Below are 18,048 nucleotides of genomic sequence, written 5' to 3'. Positions count from 1 at the left end.
AGAGCAGGTAGCCTAGTGGTAAGATCAGGTAGCCTAGTGGTTAGAGCAGGTAGCCTAGTGGTTAGAGCAGGTAGCCTAGTGGTAAGATCAGGTAGCCTAGTGGTTAGAGCAGGTAGCCTAGTGGTTAGAGCAGGTAGCCTAGTGGTAAGAGCAGGTAGCCTAGTGGTTAGAGAAGGTAGCCTAGTGGTTAGAGCAGGTAGTCTAGTGGTTAAAGCAGGTAGTCTAGTGGTTAAAGCAGGTCGCCTGGTGGTTAGAGTGTTGGGCCAGTAACCGAAAGGTTGCTAGATCGAATCCCTGAGCTGACAAGGTAAAAATCTGTCCTTCTGCCCCTGAACAAGGCAGTTAGCCCAGTGTTCCCTGGTAGGTCGTCAGTGTAAATGAGAACTTGTTCTTAACTGACTTTCCTAGTTACATTTTCATTTAATTTCCCCCCCGCTTAAATTCTAATTTATAATCAAAACATTGTCATTAATTTACATCCTAATATGAAAGGCACGACCCGGTAGGCCGTTTTAATTTCAGAAAAGCAATATAATATGAAAATAAAGCACTTTTTAATATTCGAACAAGGATTTGTTTTCAGAGACAGACAATAAGAACATGGTTTAAGGGAATGACAGGTTCACTGGGAGGTGACTAAGGATGCGTTCCAAATGGAACTCTATTCCCTATATAGTGCACTACTTCAGACCAGAGCCCTGTAGAACCCTATTCCCTATATAGTGCACTACTTTAGACCAGGGCCCTATAGAACCCTATTCCCTATATAGTGCACTACTTTAGACCAGAGCCCTATAGAACCCTATTCCCTATATAGTGCACTACTTCAGACCAGAGCCCTATGGAACCCTATTCCCTACATAGTGCACTCCAGGGCCCTATAGAACCCTATTCCCTATATAATGCACTAATTTAGACCAGAACCCTATAGAACCCTATTCCCTATATAATGCACTACTTTAGACCAGAGCCCTATAGAACCCTATTCCCTATATAATGCACTACTTTAGACCAGAGCCCTATAGAACCCTATTCCCTATATATAGTGCACTACTTTAGACCAGAGCCCTATAGAACCCTATTCCCTATATATAGTGCACTACTTCAGACCAGAGCCCTATAGAACCCTATTCCCTATATAATGCACTACTTTAGACCAGAGCCTTATATAGGGAAATAGGGTGCCATTTGGGACACACTTAAGGAGGCAGGTAGAGGGTTTGTTTGGTGGCCAGGCAAGAAGCCTCCTCTTGAAACTGTATAACAACAAAATACAAATTTTAATCTCACACAAAATCCAGTAGATTTGAAGAAAATTACAGATTTTAATTGACTTCTGCACTGCACTCTGGGGTCAGCTTTTCCAATGCAATCGAAAGGGGTATGAAAAAAAAACATTGTTATATCAATCAATCAATCAATCAATCAATCAATCAATATTGTTATACACACCAAATGATCCTCATCCCTTTCCAACGATCCTGACATCCTTGTGAAAAAAAAATAAAAATAGAATCTCTCCCATTTTTTAAAATTTGTACGTTTTAAGGAGTAATTTCTTAGGGCTTTCTTGAAAAAGAAATACAATAATAATTATCTTGTCTATTTAAAGATTTTGTTATAAAGTTATAAAACATTTCTTATTATCTACAATATATACATCACATTGGGTCTTTTAATACGTTTTTAAAACGAGGACATGTCACAAACGGCACCCTAATTCCTATATAGTGCACCACCATGGGCCCTTGATTTAAAAATAGTGCACTAAATAGGCAAAAGGGGGGTGCAATTTGGGATCCAGGCCTTTTGCCTTTTTGAGGATGAAGATCTACACTTCACAATTCACATTGTTTATAAACAGTTACAATGTAACAGTTTTGTACGTTGGAGTCTTTGCCTCAAAGTCTTTGCGATGTCAACGTCGTCAAATGTTTGAGATTTCCGTCCGCTTTCTATCTGCGTCGCGCACGTCACCGTTCGTCTTCAAAGGCATTTCAACCTCTAGTCTTTTCATTTGACGTTTCCTCCATTTCTTCAGTTTCCTGCAGCATATATAAGCAGTCAACGTGACGACGATGCAGAATAGTCCCAGACAGGTCACTGACAGAGCTATGAGTAGAGGCTGACAGGGGAACAGGTCCTCCCTGCCGGGCCTCTCTGTCAGTTTACCCACGTACCACTGCTTCTCCTCCATCTGGATCTCAGCCTCCTCCCCGGTGAGAAGACTCTGGATGTAGCTCTCGTTTGAAACCGTCTCGTTGACGAAAAGGTTGACCAGGACCGTGGAGTGGAGAGGTTCGGGTTGACCGTGGTCCGAGACTTTAACCAGTAGACTGTAGAGACCGCGGTCACTCAGTTCTCTCTTCAACGTGATGTTCCCTGTGTCCGGGTCGATATCAAACGACCCCGGCTCGCCACCCTTCCTCTTGATGATGCTGTAGGCGATAACGGCGTTCATTCCCGTGTCTTTATCCACGGCGTAAACCTCTGTGATGGAGGTCCCTGGTAGGGTGCTAGGCAACACCAGCATGTAGGACTGGTTAGACTGGGGGAACAAGACGACGGGAGGGTTGTCGTTTACGTCAAGGAGGAGGACGGTAACCACGGTGAGGCAGGAGAGAGAGGGTTCCCCTCCGTCGACTGCCTCGATCCAGAGGTAGTACGTCCCCTGTTGCTCCCGGTCCAGAGGGGTACGGGCCCTGAGAGCGCCACGCCCCGCGTCGATCACGAAGATGTCGCTGCCGTTGACGATGGAGAGGGCCACCCAGCCGTTCTCGCCTGCGTCCGCGTCTGTTACCGAGAGGACGCCGATCTCGCCAAAACCCGGGAAATTCTCCGGCACAAAGAACGTGAAGTCTTTATTGATGAAGCGCGGGCTGTTGGGTAAAAAAATAAAAATCAATCAATCAATCAAAACAATCAATCAAAACAATCAATCAAATCAATCAATCAAATCAATCAAATCATATCAATCAATCAAAACAATCAACCAAAACAGCAGTTATCACAAAGTGTCTGGCCTTCCTCTTACCTGTTGTCATTGCGGTCCAGCACAGTGATGACCACTGTAGCTATAGACTCTCTCCTGGGGGTCCCTCGGTCCACCGCCCGAACCATGAACCTGCAGAGGATACAGTTTAGAGTTTACAAACTTTTATTATTATTGTCTCGTCACAATATTACAACAACAATAAACAAAACATATTGCAGATATATAAAATAAAATAAACACTATGAACATCCATAGGCAGTTATAATGCATTGTGTCATCCATATATCCAGTTTCTGCTTTAAATAACATTCAGCTTATTAAGGCTTCGTAAAGGCTTCATAAAGCCTACCTGACTAAGCTCTACATAAAGGCTTCATAAAGCCTACCTAACTAAGCTCTACATAAAGGCTTCATAAAGCCTACCTAACTAAGCTCTACATAAAGGGTTCATAAAACCTACCTAACTAAGCTCTACATAAAGGCTTCATAAAGCCTACCTAACTAAGCGCTACATAAAGGCTTCATAAAACCTACCTAACTAAGCTCTACATAAAGGCTTCATAAAGCCTACCTAACTAAGCTTGACATAAAGGGTTCATAAAGCCTACCTAACTAAGCTCTACATAAAGGCTTCATAAAGCCTACCTAACTAAGCTCTACATATAGGGTTCATAAAGCCTACCTAACTAAGCTCGACATAAAGGGTTCATAAAGCCTACCTAACTAAGCTCTACATAAAGGGTTCATAAAGCCTACCTGACTAAGCTCTACATAAAGGGTTCATAAAGCCTACCTAACTAAGCTCTACATAAAGGGTTCATAAAGCCTACCTGACTAAGCTCTACATAAAGGGTTCATAAAGCCTACCTAACTAAGCTCTACATAAAGGCTTCATAAAGCCTACCTAACTAAGCTCTACATAAAGGCTTCATAAAGCCTACCTAACTAAGCTCTACATAAAGGGTTCATAAAGCCTACCTGACTAAGCGCTACATGAAGGCTTCATAAAGCCTACCTAACTAAGCTCTACATAAATGTCTTACGAAGCATCTATAACCGTACGTCATGCTTTAAAAAGGGTTCATAATTGTGACATAACATGTTGTGCTGCAGGATGTGACACATGATCTAAAGAGAATTTATGTGAGTCAAGTCACGTTACAATTACCTTGATAAAAGCCCCCCAACATAAGGGGCTTTCAACTGAAACCAAGATACATGTTCCTCCCTACATAAACACGCAGACGACAATATAACAAGTCATACTGTGGGGTGTTGAACCCAGTCAGGTCTCTATATAACAAGTCATACTGTGGGGTGTTGGACCCAGTCAGGTCTTTATATAACAAGTCATACTGTGGGGTGTTGGACCCAGTCAGGTCTTTATATAACAAGTCATACTGTGGGGTGTTGGACCCAGTCAGGTCTTTATATAACAAGTCATACTGTGGGGTGTTGAACCCAGTCAGGTCTTTATATAACAAGTCATACTGTGGGGTGTTGGACCCAGTCAGGTCTTTATATAACAAGTCATACTGTGGGGTGTTGGACCCAGTCAGGTCTTTATATAACAAGTCATACTGTGGGGTGTTGGACCCAGTCAGGTCTTTATATATCAATATAACAAGTCATACTGTGGGGTGTTGGACCCAGTCAGGTCTTTATATAACAAGTCATACTGTGGGGTGTTGAACCCAGTCAGGTCTCTATATAACAAGTCATACTGTGGGGTGTTGGACCCAGTCAGGTCTTTATATAACAAGTCATACTGTGGGGTGTTGGACCCAGTCAGGTCTTTATATAACAAGTCATACTGTGGGGTGTTGAACCCAGTCAGGTCTTTATATAACAAGTCATACTGTGGGGTGTTGGACCCAGTCAGGTCTTTATATAACAAGTCATACTGTGGGGTGTTGGACCCAGTCAGGTCTTTATATAACAAGTCATACTGTGGGGTGTTGGACCCAGTCAGGTCTTTATATATCAATATAACAAGTCATACTGTGGGGTGTTGGACCCAGTCAGGTCTTTATATAACAAGTCATACTGTGGGGTGTTGGACCCAGTCAGGTCTTTATATAACAAGTCATACTGTGGGGTGTTGGACCCAGTCAGGTCTTTATATAACAATATAACAAGTCATACTGTGGGGAGTTGAACCCAGTCAGGTCTCTATATATAACAAGTCATACTGTGGGGTGTTGAACCCAGTCAGGTCTTTATATAACAAGTCATACTGTGGGGTGTTGGACCCAGTCAGGTCTTTATATAACAAGTCATACTGTGGGGTGTTGGACCCAGTCAGGTCTTTATATAACAAGTCATACTGTGGGGTGTTGGACCCAGTCAGGTCTTTATATAACAAGTCATACTGTGGGGTGTTGGACCCAGTCAGGTCTTTATATAACAAGTCATACTGTGGGGTGTTGGACCCAGTCAGGTCTCTATATAACAAGTCATACTGTGGGGTGTTGGACCCAGTCAGGGCTTTATATAACAAGTCATACTGTGGGGTGCTGAACCCAGTCAGGTCTTTATATAACAAGTCATACTGTGGGGTGTTGGACCCAGTCAGGTCTCTATATAACAATATAACAAGTCATACTGTGGGGTGTTGGACCCAGTCAGGTCTTTATATAACAAGTCATACTGTGGGGTGTTGGACCCAGTCAGGCCTCTATATAACAATATAACAAGTCATACTGTGGGGTGTTGGACCCAGTCAGGTCTTTATATAACAATATAACAAGTCATACTGTGGGGTGTTGAACCCAGTCAGGTCTTTATATAACAATATAACAAGTCATACTGTGGGGTGTTGAACCCAGTCAGGTCTTTATATAACAAGTCATACTGTGGGGTGTTGGACCCAGTCAGGTCTTTATATAACAATATAACAAGTCATACTGTGGGGTGTTGGACCCAGTCAGGTCTTTATATAACAAGTCATACTGTGGGGTGTTGGACCCAGTCAGGTCTTTATATAACAATATAACAAGTCATACTGTGGGGTGCTGGACCCAGTCAGGTCTTTATATAACAAGTCATACTGTGGGGTGTTGGACCCAGTCAGGTCTTTATATAACAAGTCATACTGTGGGGTGTTGAACCCAGTCAGGTCTTTATATAACAAGTCATACTGTGGGGTGTTGAACCCAGTCAGGTCTTTATATAACAAGTCATACTGTGGGGTGTTGAACCCAGTCAGGTCTTTATATAACAATATAACAAGGCATACTGTGGGGTGCTGGACCCAGTCAGGTCTTTATATAACAAGTCATACTGTGGGGTGTTGGACCCAGTCAGGTCTTTATATAACAAGTCATACTGTGGGGTGTTGGACCCAGTCAGGTCTTTATATAACAAGTCATACTGTGGGGTGTTGGACCCAGTCAGGTCTCTATATAACAAGTCATACTGTGGGGTGTTGAACCCAGTCAGGTCTTTATATAACAATATAACAAGTCATACAAGTATAACAAGTCATACTGTGGGGTGTTGGACCCAGTCAGGTCTTTATATAACAAGTCATACTGTGGGGTGTTGGACCCAGTCAGGTCTTTATATAACAAGTCATACTGTGGGGTGTTGGACCCAGTCAGGTCTTTATATAACAAGTCATACTGTGGGGTGTTGAACCCAGTCAGGTCTTTATATAACAATATAACAAGTCATACTGTGGGGTGTTGGACCCAGTCAGGTCTTTATATAACAAGTCATACTGTGGGGTGTTGGACCCAGTCAGGTCTCTATATAACAAGTCATACTGTGGGGTGTTGGACCCAGTCAGGTCTTTATATAACAAGTCATACTGTGGGGTGTTGGACCCAGTCAGGTCTTTATATAACAATATAACAAGTCATACTGTGGGGTGTTGGACCCAGTCAGGTCTCTATATAACAATATAACAAGTCATACTGTGGGGTGTTGGACCCAGTCAGGTCTCTATATAACAAGTCATACTGTGGGGTGTTGGACCCAGTCAGGTCTTTATATAACAATATAACAAGTCATACTGTGGGGTGTTGGACCCAGTCAGGTCTTTATATAACAAGTCATACTGTGGGGTGTTGGACCCAGTCAGGTCTTTATATAACAAGTCATACTGTGGGGTGTTGGACCCAGTCAGGTCTTTATATAACAAGTCATACTGTGGGGTGTTGAACCCAGTCAGGTCTTTATATAACAATATAACAAGTCATACTGTGGGGTGTTGGACCCAGTCAGGTCTTTATATAACAAGTCATACTGTGGGGTGTTGGACCCAGTCAGGTCTCTATATAACAAGTCATACTGTGGGGTGTTGGACCCAGTCAGGTCTTTATATAACAAGTCATACTGTGGGGTGTTGGACCCAGTCAGGTCTTTATATAACAAGTCATACTGTGGGGTGTTGGACCCAGTCAGGTCTCTATATAACAAGTCATACTGTGGGGTGTTGGACCCAGTCAGGGCTTTATATAACAAGTCATACTGTGGGGTGCTGAACCCAGTCAGGTCTTTATATAACAAGTCATACTGTGGGGTGTTGGACCCAGTCAGGTCTCTATATAACAATATAACAAGTCATACTGTGGGGTGTTGGACCCAGTCAGGTCTTTATATAACAAGTCATACTGTGGGGTGTTGGACCCAGTCAGGCCTCTATATAACAATATAACAAGTCATACTGTGGGGTGTTGGACCCAGTCAGGTCTTTATATAACAATATAACAAGTCATACTGTGGGGTGTTGAACCCAGTCAGGTCTTTATATAACAATATAACAAGTCATACTGTGGGGTGTTGAACCCAGTCAGGTCTTTATATAACAAGTCATACTGTGGGGTGTTGGACCCAGTCAGGTCTTTATATAACAATATAACAAGTCATACTGTGGGGTGTTGGACCCAGTCAGGTCTTTATATAACAAGTCATACTGTGGGGTGTTGGACCCAGTCAGGTCTTTATATAACAATATAACAAGTCATACTGTGGGGTGCTGGACCCAGTCAGGTCTTTATATAACAAGTCATACTGTGGGGTGTTGGACCCAGTCAGGTCTTTATATAACAAGTCATACTGTGGGGTGTTGAACCCAGTCAGGTCTTTATATAACAAGTCATACTGTGGGGTGTTGAACCCAGTCAGGTCTTTATATAACAAGTCATACTGTGGGGTGTTGAACCCAGTCAGGTCTTTATATAACAATATAACAAGGCATACTGTGGGGTGCTGGACCCAGTCAGGTCTTTATATAACAAGTCATACTGTGGGGTGTTGGACCCAGTCAGGTCTTTATATAACAAGTCATACTGTGGGGTGTTGGACCAAGTCAGGTCTTTATATAACAAGTCATACTGTAGGGTGTTGAACCCAGTCAGGTCTCTATATAACAAGTCATACTGTGGGGTGTTGGACCCAGTCAGGTCTTTATATAACAAGTCATACTGTGGGGTGTTGGACCCAGTCAGGTCTCTATATAACAAGTCATACTGTGGGGTGTTGAACCCAGTCAGGTCTTTATATAACAAGTCATACTGTGGGGTGTTGAACCCAGTCAGGTCTTTATATAACAATATAACAAGTCATACTGTGGGGTGTTGGACCCAGTCAGGTCTTTATATAACAAGTCATACTGTGGGGTGTTGGACCCAGTCAGGTCTCTATATAACAAGTCATACTGTGGGGTGTTGGACCCAGTCAGGTCTTTATATAACAAGTCATACTGTGGGGTGTTGGACCCAGTCAGGTCTTTATATAACAATATAACAAGTCATACTGTGGGGTGTTGGACCCAGTCAGGTCTCTATATAACAATATAACAAGTCATACTGTGGGGTGTTGGACCCAGTCAGGTCTCTATATAACAAGTCATACTGTGGGGTGTTGGACCCAGTCAGGTCTTTATATAACAATATAACAAGTCATACTGTGGGGTGTTGGACCCAGTCAGGTCTTTATATAACAAGTCATACTGTGGGGTGCTGGACCCAGTCAGGTCTTTATATAACAAGTCATACTGTGGGGTGTTGGACCCAGTCAGGTCTTTATATAACAATATAACAAGTCATACTGTGGGGTGTTGGACCCAGTCAGGTCTTTATATAACAAGTCATACTGTGGGGTGTTGGACCCAGTCAGGTCTTTATATAACAAGTCATACTGTGGGGTGCTGGACCCAGTCAGGTCTTTATATAACAAGTCATACTGTGGGGTGTTGGACCCAGTCAGGTCTTTATATAACAAGTCATACTGTGGGGTGTTGGACCCAGGCAGGTCTTTATATAACAAGTCATACTGTGGGGTGTTGGACCCAGGCAGGTCTTTATATAACAAGTCATACTGTAGGGTGTTGAACCCAGTCAGGTCTCTATATAACAAGTCATACTGTGGGGTGTTGAACCCAGTCAGGTCTTTATATAACAATATAACAAGTCATACTGTGGGGTGTTGGACCCAGTCAGGTCTTTATATAACAATATAACAAGTCATACTGTGGGGTGTTGGACCCAGTCAGGTCTTTATATAACAAGTCATACTGTGGGGTGCTGGACCCAGTCAGGTCTTTATATAACAAGTCATACTGTGGGGTGTTGGACCCAGTCAGGTCTTTATATAACAATATAACAAGTCATACTGTGGGGTGTTGGACCCAGTCAGGTCTTTATATAACAAGTCATACTGTGGGGTGTTGGACCCAGTCAGGTCTTTATATAACAAGTCATACTGTGGGGTGCTGGACCCAGTCAGGTCTTTATATAACAAGTCATACTGTGGGGTGTTGGACCCAGTCAGGTCTTTATATAACAAGTCATACTGTGGGGTGTTGGACCCAGTCAGGTCTTTATATAACAAGTCATACTGTGGGGTGTTGGACCCAGGCAGGTCTTTATATAACAAGTCATACTGTGGGGTGTTGGACCCAGGCAGGTCTTTATATAACAAGTCATACTGTAGGGTGTTGAACCCAGTCAGGTCTCTATATAACAAGTCATACTGTGGGGTGTTGAACCCAGTCAGGTCTTTATATAACAATATAACAAGTCATACTGTGGGGTGTTGGACCCAGTCAGGTTTCTATATAACAATATAACAAGTCATACTGTGGGGTGTTGGACCCAGGCAGGTCTTTATATAACAAGTCATACTGTAGGGTGTTGAACCCAGTCAGGTCTCTATATAACAAGTCATACTGTGGGGTGTTGAACCCAGTCAGGTCTTTATATAACAATATAACAAGTCATACTGTGGGGTGTTGGACCCAGTCAGGTCTTTATATAACAAGTCATACTGTGGGGTGTTGGACCCAGGCAGGTCTTTATATAACAAGTCATACTGTAGGGTGTTGGACCCAGTCAGGTCTTTATATAACAAGTCATACTGTGGGGTGTTGAACCCAGTCAGGTCTCTATATAACAATATAACAAGTCATACTGTGGGGTGTTGAACCCAGGCAGGTCTTTATATAACAATATAACAAGTCATACTGTGGGGTGTTGAACCCAGTCAGGTCTCTATATAACAATATAACAAGTCATACTGTGGGGTGTTGAACCCAGTCAGGTCTTTATATAACAATATAACAAGTCATACTGTGGGGTGTTGGACCCAGTCAGGTCTTTATATAACAAGTCATACTGTGGGGTGTTGAACCCAGTCAGGTCTCTATATAACAATATAACAAGTCATACTGTGGGGTGTTGGACCCAGTCAGGTCTCTATATAACAAGTCATACTGTGGGGTGTTGAACCCAGTCAGGTCTCTATATAACAATATAACAAGTCATACTGTGGGGTGCTGGACCCAGTCAGGTCTTTATATAACAATATAACAAGTCATACTGTGGGGTGTTGGACCCAGTCAGGTCTCTATATAACAAGTCATACTGTGGGGTGTTGAACCCAGTCAGGTCTTTATATAACAAGTCATACTGTGGGGTGTTGGACCCAGGCAGGTCTTTATATAACAAGTCATACTGTAGGGTGTTGGACCCAGTCAGGTCTCTATATAACAAGTCATACTGTGGGGTGTTGAACCCAGTCAGGTCTCTATATAACAATATAACAAGTCATACTGTGGGGTGTTGAACCCAGTCAGGTCTCTATATAACAATATAACAAGTCATACTGTGGGGTGTTGGACCCAGGCAGGTCTTTATATAACAAGTCATACTGTGGGGTGTTGGACCCAGTCAGGTCTTTATATAACAAGTCACACTGTGGGGTGTTGAACCCAGTCAGGTCTCTATATAACAATATAACAAGTCATACTGTGGGGTGTTGGACCCAGTCAGGTCTTTATATAACAAGTCATACTGTGGGGTGTTGGACCCAGTCAGGTCTTTATATAACAAGTCATACTGTGGGGTGTTGAACCCAGTCAGGTCTTTATATAACAAGTCATACTGTGGGGTGTTGGACCCAGTCAGGTCTTTATATAACAATATAACAAGTCATACTGTGGGGTGCTGGACCCAGTCAGGTCTTTATATAACAAGTCATACTGTGGGGTGTTGAACCCAGTCAGGTCTCTATATAACAAGTCATACTGTGGGGTGTTGGACCCAGTCAGGTCTCTATATAACAAGTCATACTGTGGGGTGTTGAACCCAGTCAGGTCTCTATATAACAAGTCACACTGTGGGGTGCTGGACCCAGTCAGGTCTTTATATAACAAGTCATACTGTGGGGTGTTGGACCCAGTCAGGTCTTTATATAACAAGTCATACTGTAGGGTGTTGAACCCAGTCAGGTCTCTATATAACAAGTCATACTGTGGGGTGTTGGACCCAGTCAGGTCTCTATATAACAATATAACTACTCTCAAAAATCAAAGTTTCTTAGATTTCTCTCAGACCTCAAAAGTGGTCCCCTGATACGGTTTAAACACATAAAATATGTTTATGTTGTTTTTCAATTAACAAACACAGTCAGGGATAAATCGTACGGAGTTTTGATTCACAACACATTTCTTTACCTGTGGAGTAACTGACTAACAACACACCTGAGCAGTCACTGCCTACAGGTAGGAATGCAGCCGGACATGTAAGGCGAGCCGGCATACCCTCCAGGTTGTACCATAAATACATACCACCAGCCTTCAGAGATACCATAAATACATACCACCAGCCTTCAGAGATACCATGCTGTACCGTAAATACATACCACCAGCCTTCAGAGATACCATAAATACATACCACCAGCCTTCAGAGATACCATGCTGTACCGTAAATACATACCACCAGCCTTCAGCGATACCATAAATACATACCACCAGCCTTCAGAGATACCATGCTGTACCGTAAATACATACCACCAACCTTCAGAGATACCATAAATACATACCACCAGCCTTCAGAGATACCATAAATACATACCACCAGCCTTCAGAGATACCATGCTGTACCGTAAATACATACCACCAGCCTTCAGAGATACCATGCTGTACCGTAAATACATACCACCAGCCTTCAGCGATACCATAAATACATACCACCAGCCTTCAGAGATACCATGCTGTACCGTAAATACATACCACCAGCCTTCAGAGATACCATAAATACATACCACCAGCCTTCAGAGATACCATGCTGTACCGTAAATACATACCACCAACCTTCAGAGATACCATAAATACATACCACCAGCCTTCAGAGATACCATGCTGTCCTATAAATACATACCACCAGCCTTCAGAGATACCATGCTTTCCTGTAAATACATACCGCCAGCCTTCAGAGATACCATGCTGTCCTGTAAATACATACCACCAGCCTTCAGAGATACCATGCTGTCCTATAAATACATACCACCAGCCTTGGTTTTAGGGCAATATAGTATATTTTAAAAGCTGTGGGAAAACCAGAAAAAAACGGGGAAATCTGAAACCTGGAAAAACAAAACCGAGAAAACGGGGGGAAAACCCCCCCGAAATACGGATTTTAAAGGGGCCCTACCAATGTTTTTGGTGAAGGACTGCACTTTAGAGTGTGTGATTCTGCAGCATTTTGGGGACAGTTGAGATCAGGTCCACTATTGGCCGTGCGCCCAAGAGGGAAAGAGGTTGGGCCTGTCCTACAAAGGGTTTAGAGTAATATAACACACGGTATTTATCCAAAGCCATTTGCAGTCACGCCTGAATACATTTTTACATACGGGAGTGGAGTCTAACCCACCAATGCTGGTGTTGCAATTCTCTACCAAAATGCATGATGGGTTATCAATGCTTTGTGATGCCTCAATTTAACATGATTTATAAAGCCTTATATTAAGCATTGCTCATGCCACCCTTGATAAAGAACAGGTTTATGTCATCTTTGACATAGATAGATTTAATTCCACAAACTCTGTTTAAATGTGTTGTTTTTTTGTTTCACTTTTTTGGTGTTATCAAGGAATCAAATCATAAGTATGGTGTTATTATGCACTTTGAGATTATTTTCTGTAATTAAAAAGCTAAACAAGTAAATAATTATTATTACTATAAACATATATAGGCAATTTATAACGCATTTGAATCCATACAATATCAGTCATAATACGTTACGATTACATCATCAATATGCGACAGACCTGTAGGTCTGCTTCTCTTCTCGGTCCAGAGACGTGGACACGGTCAGCACGCCGGTCAGCCTCTCCAGGAGGAAAATGGAGGGAGCGTCTGACCCCAGCGTGTAGATGACCTCTCCTCTGGCCTCACTGTCCTGGTCTGTGGCCTGGAGCTGGGTCAGGAAGCTGTTGGGAGGGTTATTCTCCTCCACGGAGACCTGAGAATAAAATAAGTATGGTGTTAACAAGGACTCAAATAATAAGTATGGTGTTAATTAACAAGGACTCAAATAATAAGTATGGTGTTAATTAACAAGGACTCAAATAATAAGTATGGTGTTAACAAGGACTCAAATAATAAGTATGGTGTTAACAAGGACTCAAATAATAAGTATGGTGTTAACAAGGACTCAAATAATAAGTATGGTGTTAATTAACAAGGAATCAAATAATAAGTATGGTGTTATCAAGGACTCAAATAATAAGTATGGTGTTAACAAGGAATCAAATAATAAGTATGGTGTTATCAAGGACTCAAATAATAAGTATGGTGTTATCAAGGACTCAAATAATAAGTATGGTGTTATCAAGGACTCAAATAATAAGTATGGTGTTAACAAGGACTCAAATAATAAGTATGGTGTTAACAAGGAATCAAATAATAAGTATGGTGTTATCAAGGACTCAAATAATAAGTATGGTGTTATCAAGGACTCAAATAATAAGTATGGTGTTAACAAGGACTCAAATAATAAGTATGGTGTTAACAAGGACTCAAATAATAAGTATGGTGTTAACAAGGAATCAAATAATAAGTATGGTATTAACAAGGACTCAAATAATAAGTATGGTGTTAACAAGGACTCAAATAATAAGTATGGTGTTAACAAGGACTCAAATAATAAGTATGGTGTTAACAAGGACTCAAATAATAAGTATGGTGTTATCAAGGACTCAAATAATAAGTATGGTGTTAACAAGGACTCAAATAATAAGTATGGTGTTAATTAACAAGGACTCAAATAATAAGTATGGTGTTAATTAACAAGGACTCAAATAATAAGTATGGTGTTATCAAGGACTCATAATAAGTAGGTAAACACATAAATAAATAAGTACATTTAAAAATAAATAAATAATACGTAAATACTAAAATACATTTGTAAATACTATAATAAATAAGTAAATACTGAAATAAATGTGTAAATACTAAAATAAATGTGTAAATACTGAAATAAATGTGTAAATGCTAAAATAAATGTGTAAATACTGTAATAAATAAGTAAATACTAAAATAATTGTGTAAATACTGTAATAATAAGTAAATACTATAATAAATATGTACATTTTAAAATACATGTGTAAATACTATAATAAATAAGTAAATACTAAAATAAATGTGTAAATACTGAAATAAATTTGTAAATACTAAAATAAATAAGTAAATTCTAAAATAAATAGGTAAGTACTGAAATAAATACGTGAGTAGACCTTTTTAGATTTTATCAGTCAGCAACAATTATTTTTCAACAACAAAATAAATCCTCTATATTTTGTATTATTGTACTGAAATGGCTTAAGAAAATCAATGTACTGTCAATAATATGCTCAATGTTCATGTCCAAACCCCAACCGTAACCATAGAAACCGTTTAAACATTAGTGTGTTTATAAATGCATTCACTCACCTCATACAGAGACTGTTTGAAGACCGGCGCGTTGTCGTTCTCATCCAGAACCAGGATCTTAACGAAGGTCTTAATGACGAGACCTCTGGGGTTCCTGAGCACTACGGTCAGCTCGTAGTCCTGCCTCTGCTCGTAGTCCAGCGGCTCCGTCGTCTCTAACAGATACTCGTTCTTCAACCGTTTGTAAGGTGACAGTCGGAACGGGCCGGATCCTTCAAGTAGACATTCCGTCCCTTGTCCTTTCTGGTCCGTGTTCGACACGGTGAAAAACGCGATTGGGGAAAACGGCGGTTCGGACTCCTTCATCTTGACCACGCCATCTTTCTCCGCCGCGATGTAGCGCGGCGTAATAACAGGCGGATCGGAAGCTACCCGGATCACGTGCACCGTCACCGTGGCGACGGCAGGGACGCAACCGGGCCCGTTGGCGAGGACAGTGAGTTTGTAGAACTTCCCGGTTGCGGTGTTGATCTGACCGGCCAGTTTGATCACCCCGGTAATCCGGTCCAGATGGAACAGAGCTCTAGCCTCCCGGGGAACGCGGTCGCTGTACGCATAGCTGATCACGGCGTTGGCGCCCTGGTCGGGGTCGAAGGCGTGTAACCTGGACAGGTGCTCTCCTTTAGTCGTATTCCCGTAGAGCGTCACATTGACCTGTGACTCTGTGAACTGAGGACAGTTATCGTTGACATCAGTGATTATAATCCTCAACGTGGCGGTGCCAAGGAGAGGTGGTAACCCACCGTCCTCTGCTATAATATCCGTTACGTATTCCTCCTGTCGTTCCCGGTCCAGCTCGTCGGTCACGATGAGGAAGGGTGTCAGCTCACCCCCCTCGTTCTCCTCTACGTCCAGAGTGAACACCCCGAAGTCGTTGACCAGCCAGTAAGTCTGAACCCCGTGAAACCCCAGATCAGGGTCCGTCGCTGACTGCTCCACCGCGAACCTCGCGTTGACCTGGGTGTTCTCCGGGACGGAAACCCTAATCTCGCCCGTCGGGAAGCGCGGCCGATTATCGTTAACGTCCTCGACCAAGATTTTGACCTTAACCAGCTGGAAATACTGCTGGGGTAGAACGAACACATCCAGGGAGAGGACGCAGCCCTGGTTGTACTCCGAGGAGTCGGGGCAGAGCGTCTCCCTGTCGATCTCATTCCCAGACGTAAACAGCTGTCCCGTAGTGCTGTTCAGAGTGACATACTGATCACTGGGCTTCTTCTGGGGCAGATTGAATAAAACATGGGGATCGAGGGATAAATCCAAGTGTAAGTCGGAGCCCATGGACCCGATGAGTGTCCCTGAGGGTAATCCTTCTTTTATCTTATAGACCAGCTCTTTCGCTTGGCTGAAATTAGCAAAACAGCAGAGGGGGCTGGTGTAAAGGAGGAGTATACACAAACCCTGAAATACAGACACAGTACAGAAACATGGGGGTTTAACAAATAGACTTCCAGACATGAGAGAATCAGTCTCAGGGGGGGAGGGGAGGGGGGGGGGACAACAAACATGTTGACGATACAGTTATATTATGGAGTCAATAGCCGAGAATGTAAAGAAAATCACTGATTAAATTAGACTTTCTAAACAGGCAAATATATGCTTTTTAAAATTTTAAATACACATTTTTTACTCTTTAACTCTTTAAATAATAACAAGTATGAACTTAGTCTAGGCTTTGAACCACAGACATTAAGATGTATTGAAAATAACATACACGTTACTACTCATCAATTACGTGACACACGTCGAAGTTGCCAGTTGATTTAAGCGCAAGCCAAACTCTCATTTGACATTGAACTATGAGGTTTTAAAAAAATAAAAAGCTTCCTCTATTAATTTTTTTTTGCACAGAAAGACTACTTTTACAAGACTATAATGAGAACACACTTACCCACAGTACTCCTCTCGAGCTAAGTCCGGGTCCTGTTTTGTTGAACATGTTTATTCCACCTGGCTCGACGTGGTTTGACCTACAGACCGGGGCGGAGAGCCCGGAGCTAAACGCATCAGAGGTTTTTGTCGTGTGCTGAGTTGATCAGCGTAGCAGCAGCACATAGCCTCTGCAGAGTTCGTTGCTGTCTTGTCGCCTTCTGAACTGAACAGAGTCATTCATCCCAACACTGAGTCAGGAACACGCCCACAATATGCAAATAACCCCCCTGACGGCAACCAATGAGAGTAGAGAGTCGCTGGGATGGGCAGGGAGAGGCGGTTCAAGGATCTTGCCCTGTTTTTTTGCAGAGAGAGGGATTGTGTGTGTGTGTGTGTGTGTGTGTGTGTGTGTGTGTGTGTGTGTGTGTGTGCCTGTTATTTCAGTAAATTATGAATTACTGGAAGCCTCCAATAGAGCACATGAACCCAACCTTTCTGAAATGTATACTTTCCCTTAATGACCTGTACATAGATGATGATGAGTCTAGGATCTTATACTACACCAATTACAACACTTGAGAATCTTCTGTGTTTGAATTCTTGGATATTATATGCTTTAAACAATGCCCTTACAGCAGTATGTTTACAACATTAACTGTCCCCTTACAGCAGTATGTTTCCAACATTACATGTCCCCTTACAGCAGTATGTTTCCAACATTACATGTCCCCTTACAGCAGTATGTTTCCAACATTAACTGTCCCCTTACAGCAGTATGTTTCCAACATTAAATGTCCCCTTACAGCAGTATGTTTACAACATTAAATGTCCCCCTACAGCAGTATGTTTCCAACATTAACTGTCCCCTTACAGCAGTATGTTTACAACATTAAATGTCCCCTTACAGCAGTATGTTTACAACATTAACTGTCCCCTTACAGCAGTATGTTTCCAACATTAAATG

The 18,048-nt window shown here is 42.1% G+C and overlaps 1 protein-coding gene across 2 annotated transcripts; it reads right to left on the bottom strand.

Moving 5' to 3' along the window:
* Positions 1 to 539: 539 nt before the first annotated feature.
* On the bottom strand, positions 540 to 17,294 carry LOC139414025 (protocadherin-20-like). 2 transcript variants are annotated; one of them, XM_071161900.1, is made up of 5 exons: positions 17,104 to 17,294; positions 15,213 to 16,613; positions 13,550 to 13,743; positions 3,035 to 3,124; positions 540 to 2,879 (listed from the first exon to the last, which is right to left on the bottom strand). In XM_071161900.1, exons 1-5 carry the CDS (start codon positions 17,149 to 17,151, stop codon positions 1,928 to 1,930), a joined length of 2,685 nt encoding a protein of 894 aa, XP_071018001.1. In that variant the 5' UTR covers positions 17,152 to 17,294; the 3' UTR covers positions 540 to 1,927. The 2 variants fall into 2 exon arrangements, with proteins under 2 accessions (XP_071018001.1, XP_071018002.1); XM_071161901.1 differs by having other exon boundaries at positions 1,794 to 2,879; positions 15,213 to 16,557; positions 17,104 to 17,177.
* Positions 17,295 to 18,048: the final 754 nt, after the last annotated feature.

Source organism: Oncorhynchus clarkii, chromosome 7 (genome assembly GCF_045791955.1).
Source record: "Oncorhynchus clarkii lewisi isolate Uvic-CL-2024 chromosome 7, UVic_Ocla_1.0, whole genome shotgun sequence".
In the NCBI taxonomy this organism is placed as follows: Eukaryota; Metazoa; Chordata; class Actinopteri; order Salmoniformes; family Salmonidae; genus Oncorhynchus; species Oncorhynchus clarkii.
Note: the sequence above shows the minus strand (reverse complement) of the source record. Positions and strands in the feature narration are given on the sequence as shown.

Bases quoted from the DNA above. Each gene is read 5' to 3' on its own strand.
- LOC139414025 (XM_071161900.1), bottom strand. From the start codon at position 17,151: ATGTTCAACAAAACAGGACCCGGACTTAGCTCGAGAGGAGTACTGTGG. The intron at 16,614-17,103 runs GTAAGTGTGTTC...TCTGTATTTCAG, and splicing joins GCTCGAGAGGAGTACTGTGG to GGTTTGTGTATACTCCTCCT. The intron at 3,125-13,549 runs GTCTGTCGCATA...TATCCTCTGCAG, and splicing joins GAAGAGAAGCAGACCTACAG to GTTCATGGTTCGGGCGGTGG.